General features: G+C 35.8%; 1 protein-coding gene across 8 annotated transcripts in view; it reads left to right on the forward strand.

Moving 5' to 3' along the window:
* Rbm39 (RNA binding motif protein 39) overlaps positions 1–13,562 on the forward strand; it is a 34,367-nt gene extending 20,805 nt beyond the window's left edge. For 6 of the 8 annotated variants that reach the window (XM_048431598.3, XM_048431601.3, XM_048431602.3 and 3 more), the window contains 7 exons: positions 2,359–2,563; positions 2,703–2,780; positions 7,175–7,225; positions 10,601–10,682; positions 11,665–11,770; positions 12,447–12,525; positions 12,612–13,562. In XM_048431598.3, coding sequence (XP_048287555.1) covers positions 2,359–2,563; positions 2,703–2,780; positions 7,175–7,225; positions 10,601–10,682; positions 11,665–11,770; positions 12,447–12,525; positions 12,612–12,712 — 702 coding nt within the window. In that variant the 3' untranslated portion in view covers positions 12,713–13,562. The remainder of the gene's footprint in view (positions 1–2,358; positions 2,564–2,702; positions 2,781–7,174; positions 7,226–10,600; positions 10,683–11,664; positions 11,771–12,446; positions 12,526–12,611) is intronic. The other 2 variants (XM_048431605.3, XM_048431600.3) reach the window with 1 other exon arrangement.
* Positions 13,563–15,804: the final 2,242 nt, after the last annotated feature.

A 15,804-nucleotide genomic window follows, 5' to 3' on the forward strand; every position in this document is an offset into this window, starting at 1 on the left:
CACTGCCTTGTCAGGTTCCTTATGCTCATTCTTGTTAAAATGAAGATTTGTGAAAAATTTAGCTTACAAGGTTAATGGTTTTTCTCTTTAGCTTCCAGCCCTTGAATTTAGATAAAAGATAATACATTATCTGTGCCCCGCACCCTCCTCCCCCTTGGTTTTTGGAGACACAGGTACTCAGGAGGCAGAGTAAGTTCCCAGCTAGCACGGTTTAAAGAGTGAGTACCAGGAATGCCAGGAGTTTGAAGAAAATCCTTTCTTGTAATAACTTTGTGTATAATATGTATAATTAAATATAGTTAATATATTATGTACAGTTTATATTGCATATCGCTTTTTAATTCAACGTTACAAGGTTAAATCATATGACTTCATGGTATATTTTATAAATATTTTGTTTTTATATGTATTGTGTATAACTATGTATTCTATTTGAGTTATATGCATTAATGTGAATCAGTTCAATGGTAATACTGCTTCTTAAGGTCAAAGTCCTTCAGGAAAGAAGGAGGTGGATTTTATGGGCGTGACAGTGCAGACAAGTGTCAGGGCATTAAATGTGGTGGCAATGCAGATTGTGTGTGGAAAAACATGGCAACATCATGGGAACCATGGAGAAATTAATGTTTGGATTTGTGAGTCAGTCAAGTAGCCACACAATATTATGAGAAAGCTCGACTTGTTTGTATTAAAACTGAATTTTCTTGTCTTTAGAGACAGGTTCTTAACCTAGTCTATTAACTTCACTTTTTATTATTTTCTTTTTATATACTTATTTGTTTTGATGTGAAATATCTGTATAACCTTAGAACTCCCTTTATATCCCTTTATATCAGTCTGGCTTTAAAATCATACACATGATTTAGCGTAGCAAGAATTAGCATTTTAAAGGCATGTGCCAACCACATTTTCCCCCCTCAGGCAATATTCCATTCCACTGTTAATGTCCCTCATAGTGGAAATAGTCTCTCTTTCCCAGGTGCTGGGGTAAAAACCATGTGCCATGATTCCTGACAACATTTCTGTTTTTTTTCTTCATTCATGGGTGTATGCCATTTATGTGCTTGGGGAGGGAAAAGAGGATATAAATCACCTGTAGTGGAAATTATTTTTTTGAGGTGGGGATTTGATAACAGGGTTTTTTCTATAGCTTTTGAGCCTATCATGGGACTTGTTCTGTAGATCAGGCTGCCATCAAATTCACTAAGATCTCCTGTCCTGCCTCCCATATGCTGGGATTAAATGCATGCATCACGGCTGCCCTGCCTAGAGCTGGAATTTTAGGTGGTTCAAAGCAGTCCCTTACCACATTTCTTTGTAGGAAAAGGTTTTGGAGGCCTTTATTTAAGTCCTTTGAAGTCATGAAATCCGAAGGGAAAAAAAAGCCTGTGTTAAATCTGTGTAGAAGAGGCAGGGTACAGGACATTGAAAATTAATCTGGAAACAAAAAGATGTGAAGAAAAAGGTGCCTTCTTCAGTCAAGCAGATTCTTCTACAAGTTCAGATAGATTTCTTGATGTGCTGGTAGAAACCTTCATTCCCATCCATTGGGAGGCTGGAGGGATGTCTCAAAGATTTGAAGGCCAGCTTAATCAACATAGTGAGTATAGGCCTATGATATATAGCGACACATTGCCTAAAAGTTAAAACAGCCTTAAAATATGCTTTTGTTTATTTCCTTCTTTCTAGCTATCATGCATTTTAATTTGCAAATTTTTAATTTTACACTATTTTTATATACTTCTATTTTCTCAGTGTTTTATATTAAATTTATGAAGTTAGCCAGTTGATGGTAGGTAGCATACACCATTACTCCCCACACTTGGGAGGCAGAGGCAGGCAATTTCAGTGAGTTCTAGAATGGCATTACAGAGAAACCCTGTCTTAAAAAACAGACAAAAATATATTTTTGGAGTTACTACATGGGGCTGGAGAGATGGCTCAGCCGTTAAGAGCTCTGACTGTTCTTCCAGAGAACTTGTGTTAACTTCCACCACTCACATTGCAGCTTGCAACTGTCTATAACTCTATTGACTATGTATACAGAATAGAATCGCTATGCATCTAAAACCCTAATTTGTCTGAGTAAAATTAAAACAAACATGAATGACTATTGACCTATAATTCTATATAACTTATAGATTAAGACTTCATATCAGAATATTAAGCAGTCATTACAAAACTGTGCAGCAAGGAAGACAATGACTGGAAAATGTAAATAATGTATATATATCTTTATCAGAGGTCACCTTCACACAGGCATTCCAGGCAGTATGCCAGTGCACTTGAAGGTACTATTTTGTCTGTAGTGATATATTGAAAATTAATCAGTTGTAAATTTCTTGTCGTTTATTCTAGTTTTCTGATTCAGAATGTGCCAAAAAAGCTTTGGAACAGCTTAATGGATTTGAACTAGCTGGGAGACCAATGAAAGTTGGTCATGTTACTGAACGGACTGATGCGTCTAGCGCTAGTTCATTTTTGGATAGTGATGAACTTGAAAGGACTGGAATTGATTTGGGAACAACTGGTCGTCTCCAATTAATGGCTAGACTTGCAGAGGGTAAGTTTTCAATAGTGTTACTGGTTTTCCAGAGTAGAACCATTTTACTTATGCCTCTGAGTTTAGCACATAGTGTAAATTCCTCAAATTGGGTTTCTCTGCTGTAACCTTAGTAAGAACTTGATTCATTCTTTTACAGGTACAGGTTTGCAGATTCCACCAGCAGCACAGCAAGCATTACAAATGAGTGGCTCTTTGGCATTTGGTGCTGTGGCAGGTAGGAATTGAATCTTTTCTAATTTGAAATCATTTGTTTTTCACCTAATTCGAAAATATGCCAAATTTTTTGCATTTCAAAGGACTAACTGAGAATTCAATTCATTAAGTACTTCTACCAACTTAATGGTTACAGAGTGCCCTGTGTGATTATGAAAGAATCTAAAGTGTAGTTCAGATTGTTGCTGTTAATTTTTAGAAACTATCCATTGTTAAAAGGAAGGTTAGGGGTTTTTTTTTTTTTGCTTGTTTGCTCTTTTGTTTCTATGATTAACTACTTTGACAAGAGCACCTTAGGGAAAGGTTTTTGTATGTATGTGGTCACAGTCATCTAATAACCCCAGTACATCCAAGAGAGCTATGTCTTCTTAAGTTTCCATACCACAGTTACACATGATGCACAGACATACGCATGGTGGCAAAAGTCGTAAAAACACAGAACTTAAATATTTTTAAGAGATTAACATAGTCTCAAATCTAGAACATAGGGTAATCTTTTCGAAATATCATGGATAGAACTGCATTCAATATATAATACGAAGGCAGCATTACTATGATTTCAGGACAACTTGGGCTGCAGAGTCAGACCCTGTTTTAAACACAAATATTTTACTGATTCTAATTAAAAGTATTGTGATCTGGGGGTGGAGAGATGGCTCAGAGGTTAGGGACTCTGGTCCTGACTGCTTTTCCATTTCTGTGAGATCTGGTGTTCTCTTCTGTGCTGCATACATAATCAATTAATCAATATGTTAATAAAAGAAGTCTGGGGGGCCTGGAGAGATGGCTCAGTGGTTAAGAGTACTGAATGCTCTTCTAGAGGACCCGGGTTCAATTTCCAGCACCCACATGGCAGCTCACAACTGTCTGAAGATCCAGTTGCAGGGGGTCTGACACCTTCACACCAATGCACATAAAATAAAGTTAAATAAACCATAAAAATATTTAAAAAAAAGAAGTCTGGTAATTTATGTTCTAAATTTTATAGAAAGTAAGGCTGTGTAAGATTTTAATCTAATAATAGTCAGAATGTAAAAAGAGACCTTTGTGTTAGCTTAGTGAATCTGCTTAGATACATAGCTATATAAAACATGTTTTATATTGCTATTGTAAGAAAAAGGATAAGGGTTAGTGTTGATACACGCCTATGAGTCCAGCACTCAGGAGGTGGAGGCAGGCAGATATCTGTAAAGCTGTTACAGAGGCACTCTGTCTCAAAAAAACAAAATCTGACTAAACAATCAAAGAATATTGGGCTGGGGCTTCAATTGCTCCTCAGTTTAAGAACTTTTAAACTGACTTCACATAGGGTAGGGAGCCCTGACTGCTCTTTGGCATGAAGAAGGAGGGGGTGTGGGGGAAGGGGAGGGAAGTAGGAGGAGGGGAGGAGGTGGGAATTTTTAATAAAACAAACAAACAGAACTCTTAAAGGTCTTTTAATGGATCTTAGTTTAAGTCCCTCTTCAGGGTATGATGTTGGGGAAAACAAGCCTAACTGGGCTGCCAGTCACATGACAGTGTAGCAATGAGGCACAGCTGGGCACAGGCCTTTAATCCCAGTATTCAGGATGCAGAGGCAGGTGAATTTCTTTTCTTTTTGTTTTGTTTTTTGAGACAGGGTTTCTCTCTGGCTTTGGAGGCTGTCCTGGAACTAGCTCTTGTAGACCACGCTGGCCTCAAACTCACAGAGTTACCTCTTCCTCCTGCGTGCTGGGAGGAAGCCACCGCTACCTGGCTCCAACAGGTTTATTTTACCTGTGTTTCCTCTCTTGAATTTTAAAACATCCACTATTTTTTTTTAACATTGAATTAATAGTCACATCACGCTGTTTTCTTTCCTACTTTTCTCTTTCTTTTTTGAGATTCATTTGTTATGTATTCAGTGTGTGCCTGTAAGCCAAAAGACAGTACCAGAAAAATTGTAGATAACCAAATGTGGCAGTGCTCAATTTTAATCTCTCAGTATTTGAGAGGTGAAGCTATCCTGGTTTACATAGTGAGCTCTTTGATAGCAATTGTGTAGAGAGATTTTTGTCACCAAAAATAAAAGATTATTTAATTTGAAAATGGTTACTTTTTTCCATTCTTTTAAGGCCAACTTTTCATGTGAAAAATAATTCTCAATCATGGTTTGGGTATTCCACTGGAGCAGTGGTTCTAAACATTCTCTTACTGTATCCCTTTAATACAGTTTGTCATGTTGTTTTGACGCTTAAAATTACTTTTTTGCTACTTTATAACTAATTTTTCAGGTATGAATTGTAAATAAATACTTTTTGTGATAGTCTTAGGTGACCTATGCAAAATGATTGTTCCAATATTGAAGGGTTCTTTCTCAACCTGTAGGTTGAGGACAATTGTCCTAGAGAGACTAGTGACTAGTAAAACACATTTATATTCTTTACCTTTATAGGATCAATAGTAGTGTTAGTTTTGGCAAGTTCTTCTCACTCCTATAATCTTCATAACTTTTAGTGAAGTTAGGGTTGCTGTGAGTACGCTCTCCAGTTAATGAGTTTCATGCCACTTGGAGGTATAATTTGTCCTGGTGATTATTAGTAAAAGTCTTAGATATATGAGCTATAATGCCGGCCTCATGAGTTAAGAGGACTGGCTACTCCTGCAAGCGAACCGGAGTTCTATTTCATGTATCCACCTGACGACTCACAGCTAATTATAACTCCTATTTCTGGGTAAATAATGCATTCTTTTGACCCGAGAGGCAATAGAAACACCCATGTTGCAGAGACATGAAGCTAGGGAAAATTACTCATACACATTTAAAGAGAATTCACTTTGTGGGGTGGGGAGGCAGAGAAGTTTTGTTTTAGTTGTGTTTACTTATTTTGAGGTGAGATACTTAATCCTCTCCCCATGTGTGAAGGCCAGAGACCCATTTATCTGTTCTCGCCCTATCCTTCCACCATACAAGTGTTTTCGGGACCCAAATGAGATAGTCAGGATAGTGGCCTTCCCATTTATGAATTTAGCTTTTTCAAGATTCTGTAACATTCTTAGCTGTCCTGGAATTGGCTCTTGTAGATCATGCTGGCCTCGAACTCCAAGATCTGCCTACCTTCCTCACCCACGTGCTGGGGTTAAAGGCATGTGTTAGCACTGCCTGGCTCTCATGTATGTGTTAGAATTATATTTACGTTATCATTATTGAGACAGGATGTTAGTGGATATCTCTGCTTGGCCTTAAGTCTTAACCTGCATCCCCCAACTCAGAGTTGTCCTACTTGGTACTTAATAGCATCAATATCTTATTTATACATTTTACCCATTTTTTGTGAAAAAGGCAATTGTATTTAAAGCAATTGATAATGCTTTTACATTAATATTTTTGAATTCACTTGATATACATATATTTTATTCCTTGAGCTCACAGATACGCTAATTTTTAGCTCAAAAGGCCCAGCTGTTTTAACTCTATAAAAGTGTAGTTTAGATTTCCTTATATATTTTATTTATTCCCTACATTATTTATTTATATTGTTTTTACATAACAAATAGAACTACAGGGTTTATAAGCTATGGTAGCTTTGCAGAGATAAGTTCCCTCTACCTCCTGGGGTTTTTTGTTTTTTCTTTTTTGTTTTTTTTGAGACAGGGTCTCACTATGATGTCCTTATGTAGATCACCCTGTGTTCAAGCAGCCCGCAACCTGTCTCTGCTCTGCTATTGCTGCTTTTAATGGCTTGGACCACACCAACTAACTACTTGAATTTCATTCCCATCTTATACAGACTTTCAGTACATGTCAGATTTATTTTTAATGTGCTTTCCTGTGTTGAAACAATAATTATCACTGTAGCTGATCAAATTGTTAGCCTGTGCTAAGAATCAATGACATTGAATCTGAGAACCTTTTAGAAAGATAATTCTTACATTGTTGCAATGTTGTCTTTTCCAATGCAAAATTGGAAAATAAGTGAACTGGATCATAGCTCTTAAATGGGTATTTGTTGTTACACTTATAGTTCTAATAAAACTTTCTAAAATACTTAATGCTGATTACTATTAATAAAATAAGTCTTTTTTTTTCCAAGTACTTGGAATTGAATTCTCAATCAGGGTTTTTAACATATTTTCTGACTGGTATGCTTCCCTTTCCCCATTTCCCATTATTCCTAGCCATGGTATCATAAATGGAACACATGATAGGGAAGAATACTAGGCATAGGAAAGGTGAATAATTTTCCAGGATAATTATTTGTCCTATGTAAAAGGCCCCAAAGCCTATTCAATGAGGAATGGGGAAGGAGGTTTTGCTGCCAGGTTTTGCTAAGTTTGTTCTAATAAACCCTGCTGTTGAAGTCCTCTTTTATTAATACTTTCCTGACATTTACCCTGTTAGTTGAGGCTCTTCATTGTTCCTGCACTGAGCTGTAGAATTCTCTTTTGTTATAGATTTGCAAACACGACTTTCCCAACAGACTGAAGGTGAGTTACTCATTTTTAACCTTTTTTTCTTTGATAAATAATTAAGTGTACAAAGATAAAATTTGTTAATACTTATTTGGATATAATTTTGCCATGTAATATATGCTAGAAAAATCTAACACTGAATTTATAGTTAAAAAAAGATGTCTGAATATTTTTAAATTTGAATTTCTTGAATGTTTAAGCCGCGAGCTTTAGGATTTTTTTTTGACTTCTGGTAGAGGACTGGGAGGACTCAGTTCTTGATTCTCAAAAGAGCAATACCCAGAATTCAGTCTTGTATTTCTTTTATGGCTTATCTAAGTATAAAGGTTACCTAAAAGATTAAAGTGGCATATTTTCAATATTTTAGCAGACAAGCCTCAGAACATGGAATATGGGACTGCTCTTAAATTAAGAATTGTATGGGGCTAGATGTTTTATATTGTTGTTATACTGATGGTTTGTCCTACTCTGTAGTATCAAGCCATGACTGGGACTTTACATTGTTCTAAAGTATGTGCATATTGAAATGATGGCAAGTAGACATGATTTCATGTCTTACTTAGGAAATCTACTTCATGACAGAAATAAAGCATCTTTGTGTGCCACCCACCATTAGAATAACATGGTTATTGTTTTATCATAATGATCCCTTTGAAAAAACATCTTGTTATTTTTATATAAGCATTAAGTGTATTTTAAGTTTCTTTAAACAAATGCCACTTTTGTAGGTACTGCTTTTTTTAATGATAAACAGTTTTATCAAATGAAAATTTGATTTCTTTGTGCTTCTGCATGCTGCTTAGTATAAGCCAGAATGATCCCTTTGTAATTTCCTTGATCTGTATCAATAATTAATCAGTAGTTCCCGTTAGGTGCTTTCCTGAAGCCTTTTAGTAATGCATACATTCATTTTTTATTTTAGTAGATAGGGTTTCACTGTGTAGCTCTGACTCTTCTAGAACTATGTATGTAGAACAAGCTGCTCTGAAACTCGAGATCTGCTTGACTCTGCCTGCTAGAGCCTGACATTTTTAATCATTACAATTGTTTTTGTATTTTTTGTTTTCAAAACAGGGTTTCATTTAACAACCCTTGCTGTTCAGGAGCTCTGCTCTGTAGACCATCCTGTACTTAAAGTCAAAATGATCTGCTTTTCTCTGCCTCTTGAGTGCTGTGATTAAAGGTGTTTACCACCAGCATGTTTTGTTTTTAGATGTATTATGTTGGGTTTCTTAAGCAGTTATACTTTAAAATCCTAAGCTGCACCAGGTAATATTTGTTCATAGTGGGAAATACTAGGAAAAGGTTTCTTAATTCTCTAAAAGAAAAATCATTTTTTTCTTTAAAGGACATATTGAGGGCACTCGTATCCCTCACCCAAGACAGGGTTTATTTGTGTCCTGGAAGTACCTCTGTTGAATTGGCTGGCCTCACTGCATCTGTCTCTGCCTTCTGAATGCTTGGATCAAAGGCTTTCACTTCCACCGCCATGGGAATTTAAGACTGAAAAAGGAAATAAAGAAAAAGAGCTAATTGTCTTCTATTTCCTATTATATTTCCTATTGGCCATAATGCTTTCTCTAGTGCTAGTATTTGAAGAGTGGAGTAACATGCCTATTATTACACAGGAATTCTTTAAAAAGATGCCCTGTGGTTGTACAGTGGTTGTTTAGAACTTAGTTCCAGAACTCATGTGACAGAGCCAATTTTAGGAAAGCCAGGACTATACAGAGAAACCCTGTCTCAAAAAACATAACCATAAAGCACAAAATTAATAGATTTAATTTTTTTCATGTGCTACTTCATGATTAGCTGTATTTTTCAGTGCAATTTGTCTCATAAGTCCTTAGAGATTATTTGTTTAGTTATCTCGATATCTTAATACATTATTTTATCCTTAGCTGTTTGTTGTTAATGCATTGGAATGGGATTTGGTCATATAATATGATTACGGTGAGTTCTGTAACAGCTGCTATAATATCTTTGGTAATTCTATGCTAACTGGAGGGACACAAGACCTTGTCTCAACCGAAAACCTTAACCTAAGGAACACCAAATAGAAACCATTGCAACAATTAACAGTTAACTACAGCTATATATATTACAATGTCCAGTATATTCAAACTTATATGAGTCATACCATAGGTGAGCTGTTATTTTCTATTCTTTTTCTATGACAAAGCATTTAATATGTTACTACATTATGACATTTTTTCTTGAATACTTTTTCCTTACCTTTTAAGAGTTAATCATATTAAGGTTCATGCATTGAAAAGAAAGATGTATCCGAAAGATTGCTCTTTGTTTTGGAGCATTTTAGGTTCTTGTTTCAAGACCTATGTTTAGCTTCCAGAATCCACATGGTATTTCACAACAGTATGAAGCAAGTATCAGGTTCTGTCATGCGGCCTTCTTGCACATAGACAATGACTCTTATATATATACATATATTGCGCCTTTGGGACTCTTTAGATGGCTGAGTTCAGCGAATTTGTTTTTATACATAAATTTAAGATATACACATTGCTCTTTTTTTTTTTTAAAGAAAATTACTTTTGGCAAAACCAAGAGAGATTTCCAACAACTCCATTTTGTATCATTAAAGTATAAAACGAATCTTTATTTTAATTTTTTTATCCTGATTGATTCGTATTAAGCTTTTTTGCTTTAATTTAATGAATTTAAAGTACATATCTGTCCTCAAACCCTCATAGGATTTGTTTGGCTGGTTTGGTTTGTGGAAGTGTTTCTCTCGTGTTGTAGTCCAGGCTATCCTAGAATTTGCTTTGTAGGCCAAGAGACCGAGAACTCTAAGAGACCCTCCTGCCTGTTTCACAAGTGCTGGGATAATGTGACCTCCACTAATGCCCTGTTTAAATATGGGTTTTGTTTGTTTCTTAGAAACAGAATTTCTTATTTTATGGTCTAGCCTAGAACTTGCTATATTGGCCTGGGTAATTTTTAACTTCTGATTCTCCTTCCTCAGGCCAAGATTATAGATGTCCTGTTTGTGCTTATGTTAAGGATTAAACCCAGACCTTCATGACTCCTAGGCTAGCAGTAAGCTCCAAACCCAGCTCCTTAAATTTTTAGCAATATTTTTTGCATCTGTACCAATCTTGTGTCTGGACTGTTTTCTCCATCTCACTCTCTAAATATTATTTTATAGTTTATGTTACTTATTATAAGTTAAACTACCGATGATTTAGGGTAGTCATGCTTTAGGGTAGTTGTGTTAAGGTTGAATGGTAAAATGAGCAAATGTCTTACGTTGAAGAAGGTGATTATAAAACATCTCCACATTTAGATAGGGTTCATTTTTGTTTTTAGTTTATTGTCACGGGATATTACATGGTTTCTAGGAAGCTAATTTTTCTTCTTCTTTTTTAGCCTCAGCTTTAGCTGCAGCTGCATCTGTTCAACCACTTGCAACACAATGTTTTCAACTTTCTAACATGTTTAACCCTCAAACGTAAGTATGCTTACAATAGGATAAATTGCCATTTGTAATATTTAATTATTGAAAAATTATTACATTGAGTAGTTGGCATTGTTTTGCACATGGACACATGGTTCGAAATTCAAAGCTGTGATATTAGTAAAATATCTATAGCCTTTGACTACTACCTAGTTGTATGTGTAATGTCTTACCCTATGAGTTGTATGAGGGTACTAGGTTTCCTGGTAAGCTGCTGACATGTGCCAGGAATTGAGTCCTGCTCCTCTGGGAGGACACATAGTGCTCTTGACCACTGAGCTCACTCCCTTTGGTGCTCTCTTTAAAAAGGAGGTCCTCTGTAGCGAGTATTCTTAATCTCTGAGCTATCCACTCTATCCTGTTTTGCTATTAGGATTTTATTTCCCTTTTACTTGGTCATAAATATAAGTGAGGGCTTTTGCTGATAATGGAGATTACCGGTCCTTTTTTGCTCCCAACAGGGACTCAGTTGTTTTTTTTTTTTTTTTTTTTGGTTTTTTTTTTTTTTGGTTTTTTTTTTTTTTGGTTTTTTTGTTCTTTTTGGTTGGAGTGACCTTTTCTATTGCACTAATAATCTATGCATGTTTTGAACTTGTGATCCGTCTCTGCTTATCTTTGTGAAATACCTTTTTTTTGAAATTTTTTTTATTCAAATGTTTGAAAATAATTTTAATTATAATAATTATGAAATTTTCATAATAATAATTTGGATGCTAAAATTCAACTTTTGGTTTTATTTTTTGTTATTTATTTTGTTTTCCAGACATGGTTTCTCTGTGGGTTAGTTTTGGCTGTCTTGGAACTTACTTTGTAGACTTGTAGACCATGCTGGCCTTGAACTCTTTTGCCTGCCTGGTATTAATATGGTGGAAGAGCTAATGAATTCCTTTCTAGATTCTTGACCATATGCAAAGATAGTTCTTAACCACTTATAGTATTTAAATATAACTTCATTATGTTTTGTCCTTTCTTACAGAGAAGAAGAAGTTGGATGGGATACAGAGATTAAAGACGATGTGATTGAAGAATGTAATAAACATGGAGGAGTTATTCATATTTATGTTGACAAAAATTCAGCTCAGGTATATTTTTTTTTTTTCTTTGTGGGATTTTCTTTTCTATACAGGGTTTCCCTTAAAGCTCTGGCTGCCTAGTATTCACTATGTATAGTTTAGTCCCTGGCCAACTTCAAACTCAGTGCTGGGATTAAAGGCGTCCCCCACCACTGCTGGGCCTTATTTTGATACTTTTAAGTAAACAGTTTGGGTATATATATATATATTGTATTGTTTTTTATCTTATTTTTCACCCAATTAGTGTATCTCATGGCCATTGTATTTCATTAGTTTTTGTTTTTTTTTTGTTTTTTAATGAATTGTTAATTTTGTTATTTGGTTCACCCTCCCATGTGATTTTTGCTTACTCTAGGCACACAGTGTGTGCTAACTAAGTATACCCCCTGAAAGAAAGGCAAGATAAAAACAAATTTTAATGAGAGTTGTGTTATGTATCAGTTTGTTTACAGTGGTTACCTTCGTTTAACTGCTACTGTTTTCTTATTCTTTATTTAAAAATAAATGAGGGATTTGGGGGGAATAAAAAGATATTTATTTATATATTTAAATCATGTTTTCAGAAACATCTGTAGTATTTGCTCGTAAGCTATTTGAATGAATATGAAAACTTTAGTAAGCTGCAAACATATTGAAACTTGTGTTCTATCCAGTTTTTATTTATTTTTTGTTTTTCTACTTTCAGGGCAATGTGTATGTGAAGTGCCCGTCGATTGCTGCAGCTATTGCTGCTGTCAATGCATTGCATGGCAGGTGGTTTGCTGGTGAGTTACTGCTACATAGACTTTATGTTGGACATCAAGTTATTAAGTCAAGTTGTCTAACTCAACTTTGTTTCTTTTCTCAACAGGTAAAATGATAACAGCAGCGTATGTACCTCTTCCAACTTACCACAACCTCTTTCCCGATTCTATGACAGCAACACAACTACTGGTTCCAAGTAGACGATGAAGGAAGATATATTCCCTTATGTATATAGCTTTTTTTTCCTTGAATTCATCTTGAGTTATCTTTTATTTAGATAAAAATAAAGAGGCAAGGGTCTACTGTCATTTGTATTCAACTCCTGTTATCTTGAAAAATAAAAATGTTAACAGGAATGCAGTGTGCTCATTCTCCCTAACTAGCAAATCCTACTTTATGCAAAGCTCTTTGCTTGTTCTGCCGTTTTAAAATGTCCGTGTAGAATATTACATTAAGGCTCTATAGAATAGCTCTAGGGGAACAAATGTGCTTTCTGTATAAAGGCAGACAGGTAATGTTTTAATGTTTCAGAAGCCTAACTTTTTACACAGCAGTTACATTTCACATTCTTTCATGTATTTGGCGCCTTGGTTCAGAAAAGGTTTCTGGAACACACATGTAGTGTGTGAAAAATCTAGACAGCTAAGGGCTGTTTAGCATCTCACCTTGATCATTTGGCAAGAAAGTGATCTCAAAATTATATTTGTTGATGGTAACTTTTCAATTAATGTATCTGTAAAAGTTTCTTTGTAAATATTGTGTGTTAGTGTGTCTTGAGATTCCAAACAAAATGATCCCTGCATTTCCTGAAGATGTTTGATGTAACAGTTTGAACTAAGCTGTCTGAGCAAGTGATAGGAAATGCAGAAATAGGTTTTGTCTGGTTGCATATAATCTTTGCTCTTCTTAAGCTCTGTGAGCTCTGAAATATATTTTTGGGTTACTTCAGTGTGTTTGACAAGACAGCTTGATATTTCTATCAAACAAATGACTTTCATATTGCAACAATCTTTGTAAGAACCACTCAAATAAAATTCTCTGAAAAAGGACAAGAAAATTTTCGTTTTTCAAATGCTTGTTATAAACTTAAGCGTAGGCTGTCATGGTTTTTGTTTTGTCTTCAAATTAGTGTCTGCATTATAGTTTAGGTTTACCACTATTTGAAGATGGTACTGTTTCAGCCTATGGGATTGCTGAGAGCTGCTAGATACATATATTAACACATGTAGCCTTGTATTAACTTACTTCATTCTTAGCAATATCATTTCTTAGTGAGGGAAATGTTTTCAACATCTTGGGCTCCTTTTCTACTATTACTAATGTATGTCCATTTTGTTGAAGAAAAGCTTACCCTTGCTAATGCTCTGGAACTGCATTTATCGGTATGTCTACCTTGTCTGTCAAAAGGTTGGCAAGTTTTTACCCTGATCTCCAAGCACAATAGTTTCTAAACTCGTAACTGGGGAGGAAGTCTATTCTGCTTGTACCTTATAGATTTGAGTTCTTTTTCTAAGTCTTATGGGGTAGCCTTGAGCTACAGTGCCACATTTTCTTTGAGCTCTTAGATGTATCTTACAGATGTATGTGAACCCTAACATTTTTGAAGGGCTGACAACACTGCCTCATCTAGGCTTCAGTCACTTCGCTTCTCCAAATGGTGGTATAGGCTTTATTCTTTTGGGCTTAGTTTTCATCCAGGGTTCCTTTGTAACAGCCCTGGCTGTCCTGGGACATGCTTTGTAGACTAGGTAGGCCTCTAATTTAGAGATCTGTGTGCCTCCTGAGTGCTGGAATGAAAGGCCTGTTTCACCATAGCCAGCATTTTGGGCAGGGCCTCCTTTATTCTTGATAGTTGTCTTGGAGCTTGTTAATGTTGTATAGTCAGGCTGTCTTCAAACTCAGCTCCTTGATTTGCATCTGAACTATTCCTGTTTTTAAAAGTAAATTAATGCTACATGAACATTTGCCAGCATATCTCACATGCACCATATATGTGATTGGTGCTTGTAGCGGTCCTCTGTAGTTGGGGTTATTGGTGTTTGCCTACATGAATGTCTGGGATTGTCTCAAATTCTCTTAAGTGGAATTAGCTCTAAGTTGTCATGTGGGTGTTGAGAAATGAGCCTGGGTCCACAGAACAGTCAGTGCTCTTACCTCTGCAGTAAGCATTCTTAGCACTGAGCTCTCCTACCCATCTTTTCATTTTCACAATAGGCAGTATGAATTCCAATGGATTTTCATAGCATGCTAATTGCTTTAAATATTGAGTCAACTATAAGATAGTATTGGATCTGCTCTTTTACAAGTAACCAGTGTAACAAGTATGTCCTCATCCAAGCTTGCCAATCAACACATCTTTAATTGTAGAGAAGGGGATGGAAGTAAAAGTTGCTGCTTGAATAACAATATTCAGAAAGTATACTGAAGTGTCCGTTCTGAGTGAAATCCTTTAACTGCAGTTTCCCTCTCAGATCAGAAATCAGTAGTTGGTAGTTCTTAATTTTTTTCTATGTCCCCTCAAAACACATATTTGCTTATTGGCTAATCAGCTTTTGTTTGAAAAAAAGTAATCAAATTTCAGAAGAACCAGTCAAATGATGTCTGTAGTTGCCTCATCACAGTGGGATTTTATGAGGAGGCTACATAATTAATATGTCAAATGTTGAAGTGAGGCTGGTTAGGAGATGATGTAGACAAGAAAACAGTGTTTTTCATATCAGACATGAAGCTCGGAAGACAAATCTCAGGATATTCAACTTTTGCTAATAGGTCATTTTGCTGTGTATGTCCTTGTTCAAACTGTATACTTCTGTCTACCATCAAGGGCTTAATGTTTATATTCAATATGCTGAGCCAGTATTTCTGAGAATATTTGCATCTCAAGAGTTTCCATGTAGCTTTAGAGCCTATCCTGGAAGCTGGCCTCTTAACTCACAAAGATCACCTTCCTCTGCTGCCTACCAAGTGTCGTCATTAAAAATATGCACCATCACTATCCAGTTGGGAAACATCTCATTAGCTCAGATAGTTAAACATTTTTTTAAGCAGTCTATCTAGCAATGGCTGCTCCCATCTACAGAGTACTGGCATTAAATTTGTATGCCAACGAATCTGGCTAGACATTTAATTATTAGTGATGCACTTGGATGTATTCCACGTACACCATGTGTGCCTTAAGAGTCCAGATGATCCCAGGGAACTCAAGTTTAGTAACCATGTGGACACTGACCTCAATAATCTCTTAAGCCCTTGATTTTATGCTTTGAAATGCTATGTCTGAAGTAAAAATAGGCTGAGAC

The sequence above is a fragment of the Myodes glareolus genome, chromosome 10 (genome assembly GCF_982192425.1).
Source record: "Myodes glareolus chromosome 10, mMyoGla1.1, whole genome shotgun sequence".
Lineage (NCBI taxonomy): Eukaryota > Metazoa > Chordata > Mammalia > Rodentia > Cricetidae > Myodes > Myodes glareolus.